Below are 17,903 nucleotides of genomic sequence, written 5' to 3' on the forward strand. Positions count from 1 at the left end.
AGGATCCCACGCTCCCTCTGGGCGGTCGTGTTTCTCTTTGCAGAGGTTGTTAAGGAAGCTTCCCAGTCAGCCCATTCCAGAGACTCCTGAGCAGTCACGCTCCCAAGGCCAGAGACTTTCACTGCTGGGACCAAAGCCCCTCCCGTGGTGCCTCCAGTGACCCGATGGGTCCCGCATGACTCCCCACACCCCCCACTCACCCAGTCAGACCAGGCTTCCTCACCAGTTCCACCCCAGGTTTCCCATGGCACAGTCTCAGATGACTCATTCCATAAAGCCATTCATTCCTGCTGTAGTAACACAGAAACACTTTGAGCTGGTGCCTCTGTGGAGGGACCCCCAACAAAAGAGCACCTGGGCTTTTATACCCTCGCAGTCTACCCACGCACAAGTCTCCAGGTTTGGGCTCCTTCCCCTCTCTCCCTGTCCATCCACCTCGCTGGTGTTACTGGACTCCAATCTCCTTGGTTATCCTAGAGGCTGGCAATTCCCATTTCCTGCTGTGTCTCCCAGTGTCCATTTGCCTGCCTGGTGTCACCCATATTCGTGCCCTTTGTTATCTCAAAGGTTGGCGACTCACGGCCTCTTGTCCTGGGCTCGAACCCAGAGCTCAATCTGCATTTCAGTCTGTGTCTTGAATTCAGCTACGTGGACCAGATGGATTCCTCAACGCAGGTAATATGCCTCGAAGCCCTCAGAATGCTCTTAGTTGCTTTCCTGGTTGGGCAGGGTCATGTTTTCAGTGCCTTGGGTACCAGCCCTGGCCAAGCACCAGTTCTGCGGCTGTAGGCTTGCTGGCGACGACCTCATTAAATAATGGATGGGCATTCATTAGCATCCATCTCTGGCGGGGGCTGCTTTGAAGGCTGGGAAGGAGCCCACAAGATGCTTTCCCCAACCTGTTCTATGTGACCTGGCATGGACTGCCGATTTCTGTTTGGCTGTGCCAGTGCACTGGGCTGCGGGATGCTGCGTTGTCCTTCTCCAGCTTTAACTGAGCTGTTCCTAAAGAAACTGTTGTAACAAAGTCCCCAAAATTGCTATGGAAGCAGCATGGGAGGTTCTGTGTTTGCTGTCTCATAGGGAATTCATTAAATTACCATAAATAATGTATGCATGATACATAACTTAATACCGTAATGGGCTTTTGCTCCTTCTTGCCAGTCCTAAAAATCTTGCCCCTGCGCTGTGACGTGTGTAGCCAAGTTCTGCAAGGCAAATTAGGCAATAAGTTACACTTGTGCAACAGGTTCTCTGGAAGTTGTGCCTTGGGGTACGGTTGGACGGGCTCTGGTAAGCCTGGCTGCAGCTGTTGGGAGATCCTTGGCTCCAGGTAGCTTTGGCAGAGAGGCAAGGCCAGGTGCCCCCAGCACAGGGCTGCGGGGCAGAGCCCAGCACACTGTCCCCCCTCAGCATCCCTCTCGTTCTGCTTTAAAGCAGGGAGGTACCTGCATCTGGCCATCAAACCATCCGTGCAGTGCAGCTATTCCAGGATCCCGGGTTTCTTCTTTGTCCTAGAGATTACCTCGGGATTTTTCTGTTCTGCTGACTTGGCCGTGGCTCGGGTAGACGTGCAGTGGCTGCTGTGTCCCTCAGCTGTTTGAGCCTGCTGTAACCCCCTGTGTCAGCTCTGGGATCGAAGGCCAGGGAGGTGAGGAGCTGGTTGCAGGAGACAGAGATGTTCTGATCTAACTGGGTAGGACGTAAATGCCTGACTTGTATCCCTGCCTTTCATCTCTGGGCAAACCTGCAGACCTGCTCAAGCTGATGCATGTTCCTGTTTGGGTTCCACCACATAGATGTGGTGGTTGGGATTCTCTGACCCAGTTACTGCCCCTCAGCTGCCCCGTGGCCTCTGGGCTGTCTCCTGCCCCTCATTCAGGCAGTACAGCCCCATCTGACCCACTCTGCTCCTCCGTGTGCTCAGGGAAGGATGGATACAAAGAGAATCACCTGGGGAAGTTTCAGGCAGCAGTAACAAAGCCTGTCTCCACAGAGGGGAGGCTAATTACACAGCTAATTAATCCAACAGATGTCACTTTAAATGCCTGTTTCTTTGTGATTCTGTTGCACACATCATGCTGGTTAAACAGACTTCATGGACCCCGTTCAAAATGCCTGCGCAGGCTGCTGGGAGCTGCCAGGGAGACCCCAGGGTGTCCTGTTCCATAGGGAGGAGCAAGTCCCAGGCAGCCTGGGCTGGGCTGCACTGTGCACAGACTGCACATGGGGGAAATGCCATGTAATAGCTGTGTTGAGTTAAAAAGTCTGAAATAGCAGCTGTGAGGATTGAAGGGGTTGTTTACATTCTTGCTGCAAGTACAGGGCTGAGGCAGAGGGGATGTCGTCCCACCACAGGGCTGGGGGGCGAGGCAGAGGGTACTCCATCCTGCCTCATCAGCTCTGCTTGGCATGAGGAAAAGAGAGTTTGGAAACCTGAGCTGCTCCAGTGAGGTCAACAGTTCAGACCCAAGGCAGTGGAGGGCACAAAGTGCTGTCTATCTGTGAGGTGAATGTGGTCTGTCTGGTTCCTGCAGCATCAGGAGGGCTCCCTGCTCTGCCTCCTCAGGGGGGAGGCAAAATTGAACATTTCTTCTCATGAAGGCATAGCTGAGGCCTGATGGCCCCCCAGAAGAAGGGAGCAGTTCCATATCCTTGTGTGGAGCTGGTCCCATGTGCTGAAAGTCAGTGGTCATTGTGTTCTTGTCACCTCTGCTGAGACTCCCCTTGTGCAGCATCTGTGTGCATCTGGCTGCCAGCTGTGGGAATGGGGACAGCCATGGCACCGCAGTGGTGTCAGTGCTGGGGCTTTGTAAATGGATGTTGTGGTACATTTCCCTCTTCGTGTGGTTCTGCAAGCTGGTACCATTTGGGCAGGGTGCGAACGTGTGTCCATCACCTGAGGCCAGCCCTGCTGTTGTCAGATCCCATCAGGCTGCATGGGAATGTCCCCACTGAAGATTGGGATTGGGAAACGTCCCATGTTCTGTGTGTCTGCTCTGCTGCCTTGGCCTTTTATTCTGCTTGGATACTAGAGGAGTCGGATGGTTCCCTGCATCTCACTGAGCAGATTCCTTCTGGACGCAGTGGACTCATGCAGCACTTGGCTGCAGTGCGGACCAGGGCCCCCAGCCCTGTGCTTGGGGGGAGCTGCTGGAATGGAAATGCAACCCCAGCACTCTGGAAATGCCCCATGAGAGAGTGCTGGAGGCGCAGTGGTTGAGCTGCCTGGTACAGCTGAGGGGGAAGAGCATCTTCCTGGGGTCTCAACATCCTCGATGAATCGCAGTTGGCGGCTTGATTCAGTGTAATGGATGTGTGCTCATTTCCCACAGCTGATGAGGATTATATCAGCTTGGTTTAACAGTCTCATTTGCTGCTCCCAGTGCACACTTGTTTTAATGCGTTTCAGTTAATGAGGTAGAAGAGAGAATGAGGTGTTACTGTTTATGTACAGACAGCGAGGCTGTGCTGAGGGCTCTGGAGCCCGGCAGTCCCTGCCCAGTGCTCTCCAAGGGACAGCATTAGCTGGCATTTATAGAAAATTTATTGGCTGCGGTTTATCCAGGTAAAATTTCTCCCAGTGGTGCACGTTTCCCTCTCCTGCCTACCTTATGCTTTATTGCAAGCTGCAAGACATGTTGCCAGCAGCCTGTCCACAGGCAGGGGATGTCAGCGGGCTGAGGGCCCTGGTGGTGTGTCTCACAAAACACTGCAGCATATTTGATGTGGGCAAAGCTGCTGCCATCTACCTGGGATAAAAAGTTCATGTGTGCCCCGAGGGGGTTTATGGCTGGGACACTCCATGCTTTCATTGTTCCACTGCTGTGGTGTTTTCCTGTCCTAGCAGAGTCAGGGCCGTGCAGTGCCAGGCACTGGGTGAGCCAGTTCCTCCACCGGTGCCCTCGGAGCGCTGTGTCCCCTCCAGAGGAGGTGTGCTGTGCCCAGGTGTGGAAATGGACACCAGTGCCCTGACCAGAGGGACTTTGCCTTTCTGAAAAACAGGTTGTCCTTGTGCTGACTGTGAATATGTGCCGTGGGGTGGGCTGGAGCTGCACTCCTCAGAGCAGCATCCCGTGTCCCCAGCCCGTGCTTGGTGCCAGTGAATGGCTGAGGCCACTGCCTCCGTGCTGGCCAAGGGCCAGGCTGGCACCAGGGCTGACAGCAGCCAGAGGCCGTGCATGCGGTGCTGCTTTGAAGGTGAAGCTGCTGTTGGTTTAAGCGGGAATTAAACAATTACCACGTCTTAGTTCTCCCCACCTCCAGTGGATTGACTCTATAAATTGTCAGCCTGTTGACATTTTAATGTGAATTATGTCATATGGTATCCCCTTTGATTTCAACATGCCTTAGTTTGTAAATACACGAGCCTCTCAAAGAGCTGTGGTTAGCACGCACGCGGGTGGCCCCAGGGGTTTTGGTGAGGAAGGAGAGCAGCACTGTCTCGCTGCAGCTCTGGTGCTCTGGTGCCCGGTGCGGCTCCGGCACCGCGCTCGAGGCACGCGCGGCCACGGCTGCCTCGGAGCGCCCACGGCTCCGCGCTGAGGGCTCAGGCAGCCCCGGGGACCCCCACGGGGCAGGGGCAGCTCCCGGGGTCCCGCTGCATCCCCTGGGTCCCGCTGCGTGTGGCTGCTTCCCTGCCCTCCGTGGGGCGAGAGCTGCCCACGTCTGCCCATTGCTGGTGTCTCCGACCAGCTGCAGGAGCTGTGCCTGTCCCCTTGTCTGGCTCCGGCTGGGTCTCCTCACATCCCTGTCCCCATCCAGCCCCCAGCCTGTGCTGCAGAGAAACTCCTAATTCAGCAGGTCCTGATAGTTTGGGTCAGCCTTCCTTTATGTTCTTCAAAAGCCGGCCCAGAGAGTTCTTGTAGTCTTCACATGTGTGCCAGAAGAAGGAGGGTCTTTAGGCAGGGGCAGCAGAAGAGCAGGGAGCTCTCCTGGGGTGACACCTTGCTGCCTTCAGGTGAGATACACCACCTTCCTCTCCAGCACAAAGCCAGAGGGTGTACCAGTTTGAGAACTCTGATTTCCTTCACTTCACCCCCAATATTCGTGGGACCGTTCTGTAACTCTGGGGTTACCTGCAGGTGTGTCATGTTAGGGCCCCAGTTGTACTTTCGGGGGTGGCTGCAGGGTGCACGTGCTGTGGTACCTACTGCTGAGCCCAGGACCTGCCTGTGGGAGGAGGCACAGAAGGACAGTACCTAGCTTTGGCTTTTGACCAGTAGCAGCAGTGCTGGAAAGGGACCAGATGCTGGAAGTCCCTCAGAGAAGGGACTTGCTGTCCCAGAGCAGGTTCTCAAGCATGCTGTGACCATAGGTGGGAGAGATTTAAAGGCTTTAGAGTCCTGCAGATGATGTTTTCATGTCATGGGGTATGTGTTACAGACACGTCTGGCTGCCTGTGAGTGTTTTTCGTGGTCCCACAAAGCAAGAACTTTGCTTTTATCATTTTTACACCTCCTTGGCTCTGACCTACCTGGATTTTCCAGTGCATGCACTGCAGTGCCCAAATAGGCCTATCAAAGTGTCTGACTCGGGCTGGGCAGGGGGATTATCCGGACATGAAACCTGCAGACTGACCTCCTGGTAGCATATGCTAACCCCAAGCAGGTATTTTTGCAGATAAATTAATCTCATGTAGTCACAGAAATGAGAATTTTGGAGCAGTTGGAGTAACTGGAGTTACACCTGCAATTTCATAAACAGGGTTTAGAAATCTGTTACCTCCTCACAGCTTTCTGCTGTGAGCGGATGCTGCTCCCAAGAAAAGGTTTTGTTGCTTCCATTTTATTTTTGAATTGCAGTGGTCAGTACACCCTCCTAATGCCGATCAGTGCTGCCTCCATAGTGTTTGTCATTTACCCCTTGTGTGTCTCTGCAGACTGTCCACTGGGATTGCCGAGCCAGAATGGCTAAAACCAGTAAATAGTGGGCTTGTTTTTTCCCAGGGGTTTCTGTACCTGTGAAAGCAAATGCCAGTAGATGCAGATACATGTAAACAAAGAGAGCACCGAAGAGCAGAGACATTTATCATCTTGGGTTTGCTCTGTTTGCCTCCGTGTGCTTCTACACTCTCCGTGTTTTCCATTGCTGTAGTCTGTCTTGGAGGGAATAGCTGCAACTAATGCTTAGAGCCATTCTATTCTCTTGTAGATCCCTCTGCAGAATTATACTACAGTTGAATTAGTTTTAGATATACACACGAAATACAGAGCAGCAAACCCAACCGTTCATAGGCTGCAGACTGCTCGGAGGCCATGTATGGAATCCATGAGCCAGACAGTTCTGCTGCTGTGGGTCATTGATGTGTCCTTCCTGGTGGAAACCAGGTGGGCTGGGAACCAGTGCATGCCCAAGGACTGGAGAGGTCTCTCAGTTAAATTTGGAGGAGGCTGTGTTTGAAAGGCTTCTCCTCCCCAAGAACTTGGTGGCTTTCCTTACAGAGTAGTTGCTCAGGGGTGTGGAGCAAGGAGCAATTGTGTGAATTTCTGTACACAGTTCTTAGGACACAATAGTGTCCGTTGGGTTCACAGAGCCCTCACAACCATCTTAGAACATAGGAAGTAGCAGGTTGCCTTAATTCAGGCCTTTGTGTGCAGACATTATTTTGGTTCTTAATTATAAGTAGTTCCATACATATTTTTCCAGCAGGATTCTTGCCTCATTCTGTGAGTAATTATTCCATTTCTTTTTATCTTCCTCTTTCATTACATTGCCCCAGGCTTTGTCTAATACAATCCAAAGCTTTCACCGAATGAAGAATTATTTATTGTCTCATGGGCATTTCCGTGGTGCTCTGTGTTCTGTTTGTGTTTCACAGACACTTAAAGAACTTACCTCGGCAGTGTGGTCTGAAATCAGCCGGCGCTCTTGTCCTCATGTTCAGGGTCGGCTGATGCACCACATGTGCCTCAAAGGTCCTGTTCTGGCTGCCCAGCCTGGTGCCCAGCCCTGCAGTCTGTGCTGCTGGAGAAGGGCTGCTCCACTTCTAGGGGGCTTCCCTGGCTCTACTGGTTTTCATCTCACCTTCAAGACTCAGCGAGTATTATGTATTCCCTCTTTCTGCTTCCGTTCTGTCATATTAGGCCATCACACATCCTTTAGTTTTCCTTCCTCCCTTATCACCTGATCTTGAAAATCCTTGCTGTGGACTGTGGGCAAAGGATGAACTGAGTCTGTTGTTTTTCCATGGATCCCTGTTGGCTTCTGCATGGGGAGATTGTGTCCTCCATGTCTTTGATACTGATATCCTGCAATTTATGGAGAGGATTGAAAAATTGTCTTGTGCATTGTTGTTACTGCTTTTGGTTATCTGCTGGGAGCTGAGGTGGTGCAGTGCTGTAGGAAGTTAAAAAGAAGCACTATCAAAACAAGGAAAGCTTCAGTCCGTCACAACTTCCCTGGAGATAGATGAAACAATAAATCCCAGGCGAGGGGAGTTAATCTGTGTCCGTAGTGTTCCATTAAAGAATGGGAGCTCAGGGTGGGTTTCTGTGTCATGGCGCATTATTGCAACAGTCCCTTGCTGCACGTGGGGGTCCCCTCCTGTCCCCTGGGTCCTGCCTACAGAAGGAGCTCACTTCCATGGTGCTCCTCTGACTCACTGCTGGGGTTCTACGCTGCAGTCCCTGGGGCAGCTGGAGCCAAGGCAAGGGAAGGGACTGGCACACCTGGGTGCCCCTTGACTTTGGGATGTGGGGCAGAGCACAGTGGTATAAGACAGTCCTCAAGCTTTTCCTTCAGAAACTGGTGGTTCTTTTCCAAAAGACTTAATATGGGGGAAAAATAGGATTTTAATTTAAATCCTTAGAACAGGCTCCACACATAGAGAGGAGTTTGGGTGGCTAAGTCTGAGCTGCATTATCAACACAAGACCCAAGTGTGCGTTGCATCCGAGCCTCCTTGGAGAGCCCTCCTGCTTAACACAGGGATCATTCCCTTGGCGGCCGGAGGAAGCAAAACATCACTGGTATGGAGAGTCCTAGCCTGGGTCTGTGTTACAGAAAGCCCTCTTCAATCACTCAGCAGCTACATAATTACAATATGGACAACAGATTTCGATCCTGCTGTCTTTCCAGGTTCCCCCCAGACCTTTTGATTACATAATTTGCTTTTTATCCAGTGTTTTTCCATATTCCCAGGCTGCTCTAGTTCACCTGAGTGTTCACAGCTTAACAACTCACACTGAACTGATTATTTTCAAGTAGATGTACAAAATCTGTTACAAAGGTCTGGGCAGTGGCATTGTGAGGCCTGCTTACGGTTACTGTCTTCAGTTGTTCTTTCCCCATTTGTTTTCCTGACCCTGGAAAAGATGACGCTCCCTGAATTCTTCAGCTCCTGCCTCTCCCAGCACTGAGAAGGGAGTGGGCTGGAAGCCCTGAGCCTCTTCGTTGGTGATGTTGCTGTGTTGTGGCACAATTTTTTTTTTCTTTTTTCATCACTCCGTCCTATTGCTTTCCGTACGGCGCTTTGCAGGCAAAAGTACAGATTTTCCACCGTGTTCAATCAGGGATGACAGCATCCCTGGAAATATGAAGTGACAAAACTGTATGCTTTCCTGAGGATCAGAATGTCCCTAGTCCATGCTTTGGTTCAGTTACAAGGGGAGTTCCAACCATTCCCAAGCTCTGTGCTGCTCCACAGGAGCTGCTGGATGAGGCTAGCTCTGGGTGACATCCCTCACATCCTGACTGGCTCACTTCATGTGAAGTTTGTTGGTTCCTGTTGGTCAGAGGTGCACAGGTGAGCAGCAGAGGTGCCCTTGCAGGGCTGTCGTGGGTCCTGTGGTGGAGCCGCAGCTGGACAGGAGCATGCAGGGTTGAGGGCAGCACTTTACGGGCCAGCTGATAGGAAGTGTACTCTCATTGTGCTTTGGTTTAGCACTATAATTAGCAGGATCAATACTCACACTCCTGTGTGCATCTCCATGTACAGCAGCGCTTGCGCCTGTGTCTCCCAGGGGAGATTTTGGGGGTCTGGAAGATTCTCTGCAGTTGAAGTTGCCCAAGAGTGGATTTGCTGTGCTGGCAAGTCTTTGTAGCGCAGCTGTGGGAGAAGAGAGAGTTCAGTGCTGCAGGAGGGTGCCCAAGTACGGTCAGACCTGTTCGTTTCCCCCTCTCTGGGCTGCTCAGCAAGTGCACGGCGACGCAGGTGTGCAAGGGATACCTGTGCTCCTGCAGTTAGGTACTGCAGCTGGAGAACAGCGTCTCTGGCTGTTCCCTCACCCTCTTGGCATCTCCTCCCTCCCTCAAGAGGTTTTCAGCCAGCATCCCACTCTGTTTCCCCTACACTGGAAGGGGTTGGCTGGCATAAGTGGGCCAGTGCTGACTCTCCTGTGGACTTTGTCCTTCTGCGAGACATGGGAAGGAAGTCTTCCACAGGAGGAGTCTTAGTGGAGCTCTTGGCTTTCAGCTGTCACCACAGAGGTTTGCATCTTCGGGCATCTCTTCTAAGGAATGATTAATTAGTACTTGCAGGTGTGTTGCACAATTAAAAAGGCATGGGGGATGTTATTACAAGTTCAGCCTCTTGCTTTCTGTTAACCTCTCTTGTTCTGTGTCCACAGACCCCATGGGACTGTGGGTGTGCAGGGATGCTGCTCGTCACGGGCGACATAAACAATGTCCTTGTTAGGAGCTGCTCCAAGACCCTGTGATGAAGTTGGCTGCTGGAGCCAAGCAGGAACTGGGACTGTGCCTCCCCCTGGGCTTTAGCCCCTCCTCATTAAGCAGGTCCGGGGTATTGATTGGGAGCTTGTGTTTGGAAGAGTCTTACTTACTCCATGCATTATCTTGACAGATTGATCAGACCTGATTGAGAACCTCTTAAAGGAACGAACAGCTGTAATGGGAAAGTTGGACTCTGTCATCCGTTAGGATGATTCTGGGAGCGAGAAGAACGAGGCTGACATCTTGGAGCAATTGTATTTACAATTAACATGGCTGAAAACGATTGCCTCTATTGATCCCCCCTTCCTGCAATTACAGCCCCATTGTTTACATTCCAGCACTTCAGTTATAAAAAGGAAATTCAATAATTATTGCATTATTTAAAGTTAAAGTGCCACAGAGTTTGCTGGCTATGCTCGCTGGTTGATTTAACGTTCAGTAAAATCCATGCTGAGCTCTCCATCCTTAGGCTGAGCAATATTTGGCTTTTAATGAGACTTCAAGGGCTGGTGGAACAAACCCCATTTGCTGGGTCACTTTTGGGTTTGTGGGGGAACCCAAAACCTTGCAGCACAGCCAGGACCAGCCGCATGGCTAGCGAGGAGAGCATCTGTGGTGTCACTTAATGCCAGGCAGGGCTGGAGGGCTCAGAAAATACAGATTTGGTGGGGTATAGGGATGGGCTGTTAATGGGGGCAGTTGTGGCTGTTCTTCAGGCCTTTCCGTGTGATCTGGGGACTTAGATTGGTACCTCGGCCTCTGTGGCAGGAGGGAGTGCTACATTTCCAGCCTCTTGGTAAGAAAAGTAAGGATCAGAGAGCAGTTACCACAAGCTGAGCTGCAGAAACTCAGGGACAAACAAGCCTGAACCCCACCGCTGGCACTGCACCGTGGAGCTGTGATGCACAGAGGCAGGAGGCTGGAGGAGGGAAGGGTTTGTAATGCTGCTCCTCTGGAAGCAGTAAACAATTCAGGATGTTGATGGATATGAAAGAGCAGAAGTTCAGCTTTTGAACCTGCTGGATGCAGAATCAATTTTCCCCCCTTCCAGGGGGATGGGGGGCAGCTGTGGGCACTCCAGCTCTCCCCAGAGCGCAGACAGCGTGTCCCACTGCGCGCTGCAGCCGCCCGCCGCTCCCCGGCTCCAGGAAATTCCAGCTGGGGCTGCAGGTGTGAAAGGAGAGCAAGATGAATTGGCCAACCCTGACTTTTATGGAGTACTTGGAACAGACCAGGATCAGACAGCTGCATCCACATGACTTTCATTAAAAATTCAGATTCTTCTCCTCCAGGGCTGTGTGATTTATCTCATGCAGCACATCAGAGGCACATGGGGGCCAAGAGATGCTCACAAGGCTTCTGAGGTCTGCAGTGGGGTCGGGTCCCTTTCTGTGGTGACCCGTAGCCCCCCTCCAGCTCCGCTGTAAGGGTCACCTCCTGTCCCTCCCTGGGGGCATACAGTCCTCGCTGGCACCTGAAGTGTTTCCTACCAAGCCTGTGCCTAATTACCCCTGTCTGACCTTACCCCGAGGAAGAGTCAGTCCCTGGGTATTCTCCTGCGCTGCACATGTGCTGGTGGGGCTGAAGTGGTTCCAGTAGCTCCTGAGCTTGGGTCAACCTCTCCGAGTAAACGCTGAGGCGCTCCCTGTTTCTGTGTGCTGGTTCTGGTCACTGGGGCTGCTCAGACATCAGTGCTTGCAGGAGGCGGCCAGCGCAGTGCACCTCTGCAGTGCTGCTTCTTTCTGTGGCTTTTGTGATCTTCCAGCAGATTTTGGCTCCTCCTTCTCCAGCTGCATCTGTCAATTCTCTGAAATCACTGCTAACTTTACCCATGCTAACGGAGCTGAGTGCTGAGTTCAGAGGTAGGAAAAGTGTTACATGTGGACAAAACCTCTGCCAAAGATGTTGAAGTCTGACAACTTCTTTTTCGAGAAGCCCTGAATAGTGGAGTGACCTTTGTTTTCGTGGCAGGGTATCCTGCGATGTGAGAGTGCTGGGAAGTGATGTGGAGGAGGTTTTTCCAGACTGTTTGTCAGTGACCCACACACCACCTGGCCGTACGGAATGGTCAGAGGGGTGAGGAAGAGGATGTTTGTGCAAGCAGGAGGGCGGGGGACTCGCTGGGGCCGTGCCTGGCAGGCTTTGCACAGCCCTGGGGTGCTGTCAGCTGAGGATCTGCAGGGCTGCAGCCGGCAGCCCTCTCACAGCCAGAGCGAGGAACGTTGTTCCTTTTGGTTGTGCTGGTTTGCTGCTGTGCAGCGTTTATGAGCTTATTTTCCCACTTTGGGTTCTGGATCCCAGTCCTGTTATCTCACCTGCTTCTCCTGCCCAGAGAGACCCAGACGTGCAGGGGATCTCACAGGGGAGCTGGGGACTGCCATCTGCCTGTCATTGGGACAGTGACTGAGTTTCTGCTGCTGGTGTCCTGCCAAAGTCTGCACAAGAAGAGGCCATCCTCGAGTCTGGAGAGAGTTTTCTCACACGTTCTACTGCTTTTGTACCACGGACACCACTTGGGGGTGGTGACGGGGTGTTCCCCCTCACAGTGCAAACCAAGGACTTGAGAGTGCTGTGAGCATGGGCTTGTCCTGAGCAGCATTCAGGGCCCTCCGAAGGGAAAGCTTTGTGCCAGTTGAGGTTAAGACTGCATAGAAATGGGACCTTTTTTTATTGAGTAATAAACATCCAAAGCACGAGATAGTTCAAAGTGTTGTTGCATCTCCCTGGTGGGCTGAGGTTACAGGTCAGATGTCCCCCAGAACAGCAGCTGAGCTACTTAACATGGCAGAGAGGGACTGGAGAACCCCCTCGTGCCCCTGGCAGTGCTTCGGGGGGGGGTTCTGTCCTGTCACCGTCGGAATCAGGCTCGTTACACCATGGCTGAATAAACTTTGCACAGAAGAGATTTTGAGCAGATAGTTGTTTAACATCTTTAAAAATTTAAAAGATTTTAAAAAATTTAAAAGATGTAGAAAAGCTTAGAAATCAGATGGTGAATATGAACTGCAGGAGCAGCTACAGAGACGTTCATGAGAGTTTGTTACTTGTGTAACAGCAGCAACTTGGGGTCTCAGTCCTGGGTACTACAGTTTTAGCTCCAAGGACCATTGTGTGGTATGTGGCATGGGGTGAGGGGGGCTGCCTGCAGTCGGGCAGGCTGATACAGTGTCATGTTCAATTCCATGATTACTGTAAGTTACTGTGAGTGAGGCAGCATAAGAGGGGTAGAGACGGTAAAATAAACAGAGTTTGGGGTATGTGAAGGATGGAGGGAGAGTAAAAAGAACTGACTGTAGCGTCATTCCTTACTTTGTTTAAAAATCAGATTTCCGTAGTCGTACCCTGTGAGCATTTACTATTTAGTAGAAGAAAACAGTTCTGAGGCAGATGTTGGAGAGTGGCACATGGGCCTGGCCCAGCGTGTGCAGCTGGCACCGGTGTAGGGCCACCCCGGCCACACCGGGGCCAGGGCAGGGCTGGGGGACACTGAGGGGTGGGTGGCACGGAGTGGGGGCAGAGGAGGGAGATGAGGCCCTCTCATCTCCCTCCTGCTCAGAGAGCAGGACCCTCCTGTGCTAATCACTGTGAGAACACAGCCTTGCCCGGAGACCTGCACACTCCGTGCACGGCGGACAGGCTGCGCGTGGTGTGGCGCATGTGGGAATAGGTGCTGGGAGCCCGTGGTGCTGAGCCACAGTTGGTGTACGGACAGGAACACCCGTGTCCCCTGGGAAGCTGCACTCGTGAGCCGTATGGTTTCCATCAGAGCGTTCCTCTCTCTGTTTCTGATTTAAAGTGTAGCTTTGACTCACGCTGATCAATATTTTGCATGCCATGCGTGAAGAACCAGATGTTGGAAGTTTCCTATTGTGGAGAGGGAGGGGGCGAACACCCCCCCCAGACTCACAGAAATCGATGTTTTCTGACAGAAGTTGGTTGGTTTTCCTTGGAACAATATATTCTTTTGATTTTCAAGTTGATTTGTCTTCTAACAAGGTTCTGGTTTAGTATTTTGAATTTGTTTCCTGTGATACGGATAAATTCTCACAAGAGGGAAGTTTAACAGTGTGATGGGCAATAACTACACGTACTTGGACAGCATTTCATCGCCTCCAGCAGCGCACAGCTTGGACTGGCTCAGCCCTCACATCTTTTTTCTCTGGACTGCTCCTTTCCTCTGCTGGGGGATGGGTTGAATCAGGTGCACGCTGTGCTGTGCCCAGGGCTTGGTGGTGGTGGCACCCTCAGCCTATGACTTGTCCATCACAATAGGCAGGTGAGGCTGACCCCAGCGCGAGGGATGTTTGAGACGAAGCAAAAGAAGAGCATAAAATAAGACACATTTATTAAACTGTTTAAAACAAATGTTTTCCTAAAACCCCCTTTTAAATGAGAACAGCGCAGACTGTGCCTCTGGTTCCACAGAGACCATGTCCTTAATATTTCCTTGAACCCGTGACCGGATTTTTCTCTAATTGCTCACTGGGGGTTTCCTCTGGCTTCTGTGCAGAAGCTGCTGCTGAGCCCGTGGGCGCTTCCTGAGCTCCAGCACGGGGTTTGTGGGATGGGCTGGCGAGGATGGGGCTGGTGTGGTTCCTGGAGCCAGGCCCCAGCCTGCAGCAAGCTGGGAGCAGGGAGGTTATGGCAGGGGTTGGAGCTGGGGCGTTATGGCAGGGGTCAGGGCAGAGCCAGGCTGGCGAGGCTGGCCCGTCTGAGGTGGGCACGCGACTCTTGCGACGGGCTCGCTGACCTTTCATGCCTTAAGCCATTCATCTTTTTCTGGCTCAGGAAGAGGGTAACACATGCAGACAATAGAAATGAGATGAGGAAGAAGTTCTTATAAGGCAAAACAGCAAAAAATCTTTTGAGGGCACCAGTGGGATTAGTGCCCTCGTGGATTCTTCAAATATTACAGTGAATTTAATTAAATACATCGTGATCCCAAAAGAGGCTAGTCTAATTAGCCAGATCTAGAATACATTTATTCTCTTTCCTCACCCTTCCAATCAGAAGCCTAGGCATCAGCTCATATCCTATTTTTAATCATTCCTAGACTCAGAGGGCTCTCCTTCCTCCATGTGAGCAAGGCACACAGCGCTGGGTAATATGTGTCTTTAATCTTATCTCAGCTGTAACTGAGATAATAAGCATCAGAATTTTTACCAGAAGGTCCTGGCTGCACGTAGGCAATATTTTTGATTGACAAACCTCAAGATCATTTCCAAATCACTGTACTTGTGCCTCGGGCCAAGTGTGTGGTGAGGAAAGAGTTCCGTGAGATGACACAAAGACACAAGGGGGTGTCGGGGTTGGATGGGAGGAGCTGGCAGGGAGTATTGCTCAGCTGAACTGTTCGGTGTGGGATGGAAACACCAAAGGCCTTCACTGAGGGATCTCATTTTGTTTCACCTTGGTATTCATTTTTTCTCAACTAGTGACACACCCTTACTGTGGAATTGGGAAAGTTCCTGTGACCTCCTGCTGCCCAGGGGGAAGGGACAGCAGCTGTGCCGTGGCAGCCAGCGTGGCTGTGCATGGTGAATTCTTCCTTCTGGTTCTAAGAAATAATTGCCACGTCTGTGGGATCCATGACAGGAAATGGCTGTTTGTTTCCCCAGAGGCACGTATCTGTGTACCAGAGGATTGATAAGTTTTGCCAAATAATCGCGGTATCATAATCTGGAATTAGTGGTATTGGCTGCAACAGCACAGCTCAGGAGGGGGACAAGGTTTTTCCAAGTGCTGGCCTCTCACAGTGGTACTTGGCTGCATGCTCACTGTTGGCTTTTCAGCCTGGGTCTCTTTCACAGGCCAGGCTGCTGCTTCCCTCCTGACCCAAGGGAGTAAAACTTGGATGCCAGGGAGCGGAGAGCTGGATGATGGACAGGATGGCTCTGCACTCTGCTTCCATACACTGTGCAGGACCTCTCTATCTAATGGGTTTGTTGTGTTCTAGGGTTGCTTTAGTTTTACTCTTCATAGTTTTCCATGAGAATTTACAAAATTTAATTTTATGTTTGATATGCAGTTGGATCCTCTCCCAGGACAAGCTTTGAGTGTGAAGGAGTGAGCCCTGAGTGGGTCATGAGCAGGTGTTACTGCTGGGTCTAGTGCTTTCCCTCACTGAGGGAGGTGATCTTGTCTGTCTCCATCTGTGCTTTGTGCCCATTTCAGTGTCTTTTGGTTTTCATGCTCTTCAGCAGGAGAGCATGTAATACCTTGGGAGCAAACAGGCTTTGTCTCACTGGATCTGTGTCAAAATGTGGTTCCTTAACCAATTCCCAGGTGGCTTTTAGCAGTTTACAGGGAACTAACCCAGGAGACTGGGGGTGATAAAGGACACTGACATCCCTCTGCTTTGTTCTCCACAGCACCTGCAGCACCATGAGAGCGGGGTCGAAGGTGAAAGCTGCTACTACCACTGTGTCCTCTGTAACTACTCCACTAAGGCCAAGCTGAACCTCATCCAGCATGTACGCTCCATGAAACACCAGCGGAGTGAAAGCCTCCGGAAGCTACAGCGCCTCCAGAAAGGTCTTCCTGAGGAAGAGGAGGACCTAGGACAGATCTTCACCATTCGCAAGTGTCCAGCTGCCGAGGCCGGTGAGTGCTGCTGCCTTGGCGTGAGCGGGGCCAGCGCCACAGGGTGGGTGGGTGGCATTAGACCCACTGTGCTCTTCGGTGACAAACTTGGTGATGTTCCTGTTTCTCTTCCCTGCTGTGCGATGACACGGTTTATCAGTAACACATTACAGGAATCCCACCTGGCCTGAGGTGGGATTTGGGATGTAGAAGTTTAGGATGTTGAAGTTACGTGTGTTGATTCAGGTTGGTGTCTTAAACCCTGGAACATTGTATGAACATCTAAAGATACTGTCATATCTGGGCAACTCAACAAACCAGTGCACTAGTAGATGTTTTCCAATGAGTCAAGTGATGCCCTGAGCACCAGCATAAGCTGTGCCAGCTTGGCACTGATTTCTGGTACTTCAGCCACACTGGACTGGGAGGAGGAGCTGGGCAAAAGGGGTGGGCAGGACATGCAAGTTTTCCATGTCTGTTCTCCATGTCTGTTTTCCATGTCCCCTCTTCATAAGGAAAATAAAGTGAAGGGCTTGTATGAAACATTTGCTCACACAGATCATAGGACAGGGATTGCAGCTGTGAATCCAGCAGGAGGAAATGTGCCTAAAAGGAGCAGTTAGGCTGGATGGAGCAGAGATGGTACTTTGTTTAGTCACACAAAGGGTTGAGAAGTTTTTCATGTTCTGAAAATTCAAGGTCTCCTGAAGCCCTCTTCAGAGGGAGGAGAGGAGGAGAATCAGCCTGGGTCAGCTGGTTTGTGTGCTGTCAAGGCATGAAGGTGCTGGAGCTGGGGTGTGCCAGCAAAAGCCTTCACAGTCCTCCTCTTAGCTTCAAGCAGGACTTTTCTCTATGACTGCTATGAAAATTGGTAAATCCTACATATAGCCTGAGGAACTGGCATTCTGCAGTGAATGCACATGGAGGTGAGGAAGGTGGCCTTGGCTGAAAAGGCTGAGAAGGAACAGCGGCAGCAGCTGACGGAGGTTTTGTAAATGTCCCTTGAATTCACACCTGGGTCTTACTGCTGTTATGCCTGTGAGAAACGAGGATCTGAAATAAACCCAAAACACCCCAAGAGTGAAGACAGGCGATTTTTCATTAAGAGTTAAATTCAGTCTTGTGGAAAAAAGTGCCCAATCTGTGACCTTGGCGGCCCAGCAGAGTCGAGAGCGTGGAACACGCTTCCCCAAAGGTCACAGTCACAGTGAGAGCGTGGTGGCTGCCACACCGCCCGGGGGGGACAGCGGCTCTGGCAGCCCTTCCGCTGCGCTGCGGTGCTCTGCCGTAGGAAAACATTCCGAGTTCAGAAGGGTTCTTTGGGCAGGGCTGTGGGTTGTGAGCTGCTTAAATGCAAAACGAGCAGAGAGGGGAAACCATCCGTGCCCTTTGTGATAGACAGAACAACCTTGAAAACCTTGTTTACTCTAGAAATTTCTGTTTACCTTGTCTTTTATTGTACAAACCTTATCTTTCCCATCCGGCCGCCCAGATTAGGACATGGCAGGTACTGGGAGGGCAGGAGCTGACTGGCTGGGAGGGAAAACATTTTGGTGACCATTTTAAAAAATGTAGTATTTTTGAAGTGAAAGTCCTGACAAGTCACTGAAAGGAAAGCTTGATTTACAAGTATTTTACTTTAATTTTCTT

General features: G+C 51.4%; 1 protein-coding gene across 5 annotated transcripts in view; it reads left to right on the top strand.

Annotated features, from left to right (window-relative positions):
- The window catches only part of ZFHX3 (zinc finger homeobox 3), a 395,458-nt gene that overhangs the window by 324,069 nt on the left and 53,486 nt on the right, over positions 1-17,903 (top strand). For all 5 annotated transcript variants that reach the window (XM_042022867.1, XM_042022869.1, XM_042022868.1 and 2 more), the window contains one exon: positions 16,043-16,274. In XM_042022867.1, coding sequence (XP_041878801.1) covers positions 16,043-16,274 — 232 coding nt within the window. The remainder of the gene's footprint in view (positions 1-16,042; positions 16,275-17,903) is intronic.

The sequence above is a fragment of the Corvus kubaryi genome, unplaced genomic scaffold (genome assembly GCF_017639235.1).
Source record: "Corvus kubaryi isolate FWS band 111438036 unplaced genomic scaffold, C.kubaryi_AGA036_p1.0 37225, whole genome shotgun sequence".
NCBI lineage: Eukaryota > Metazoa > Chordata > Aves > Passeriformes > Corvidae > Corvus > Corvus kubaryi.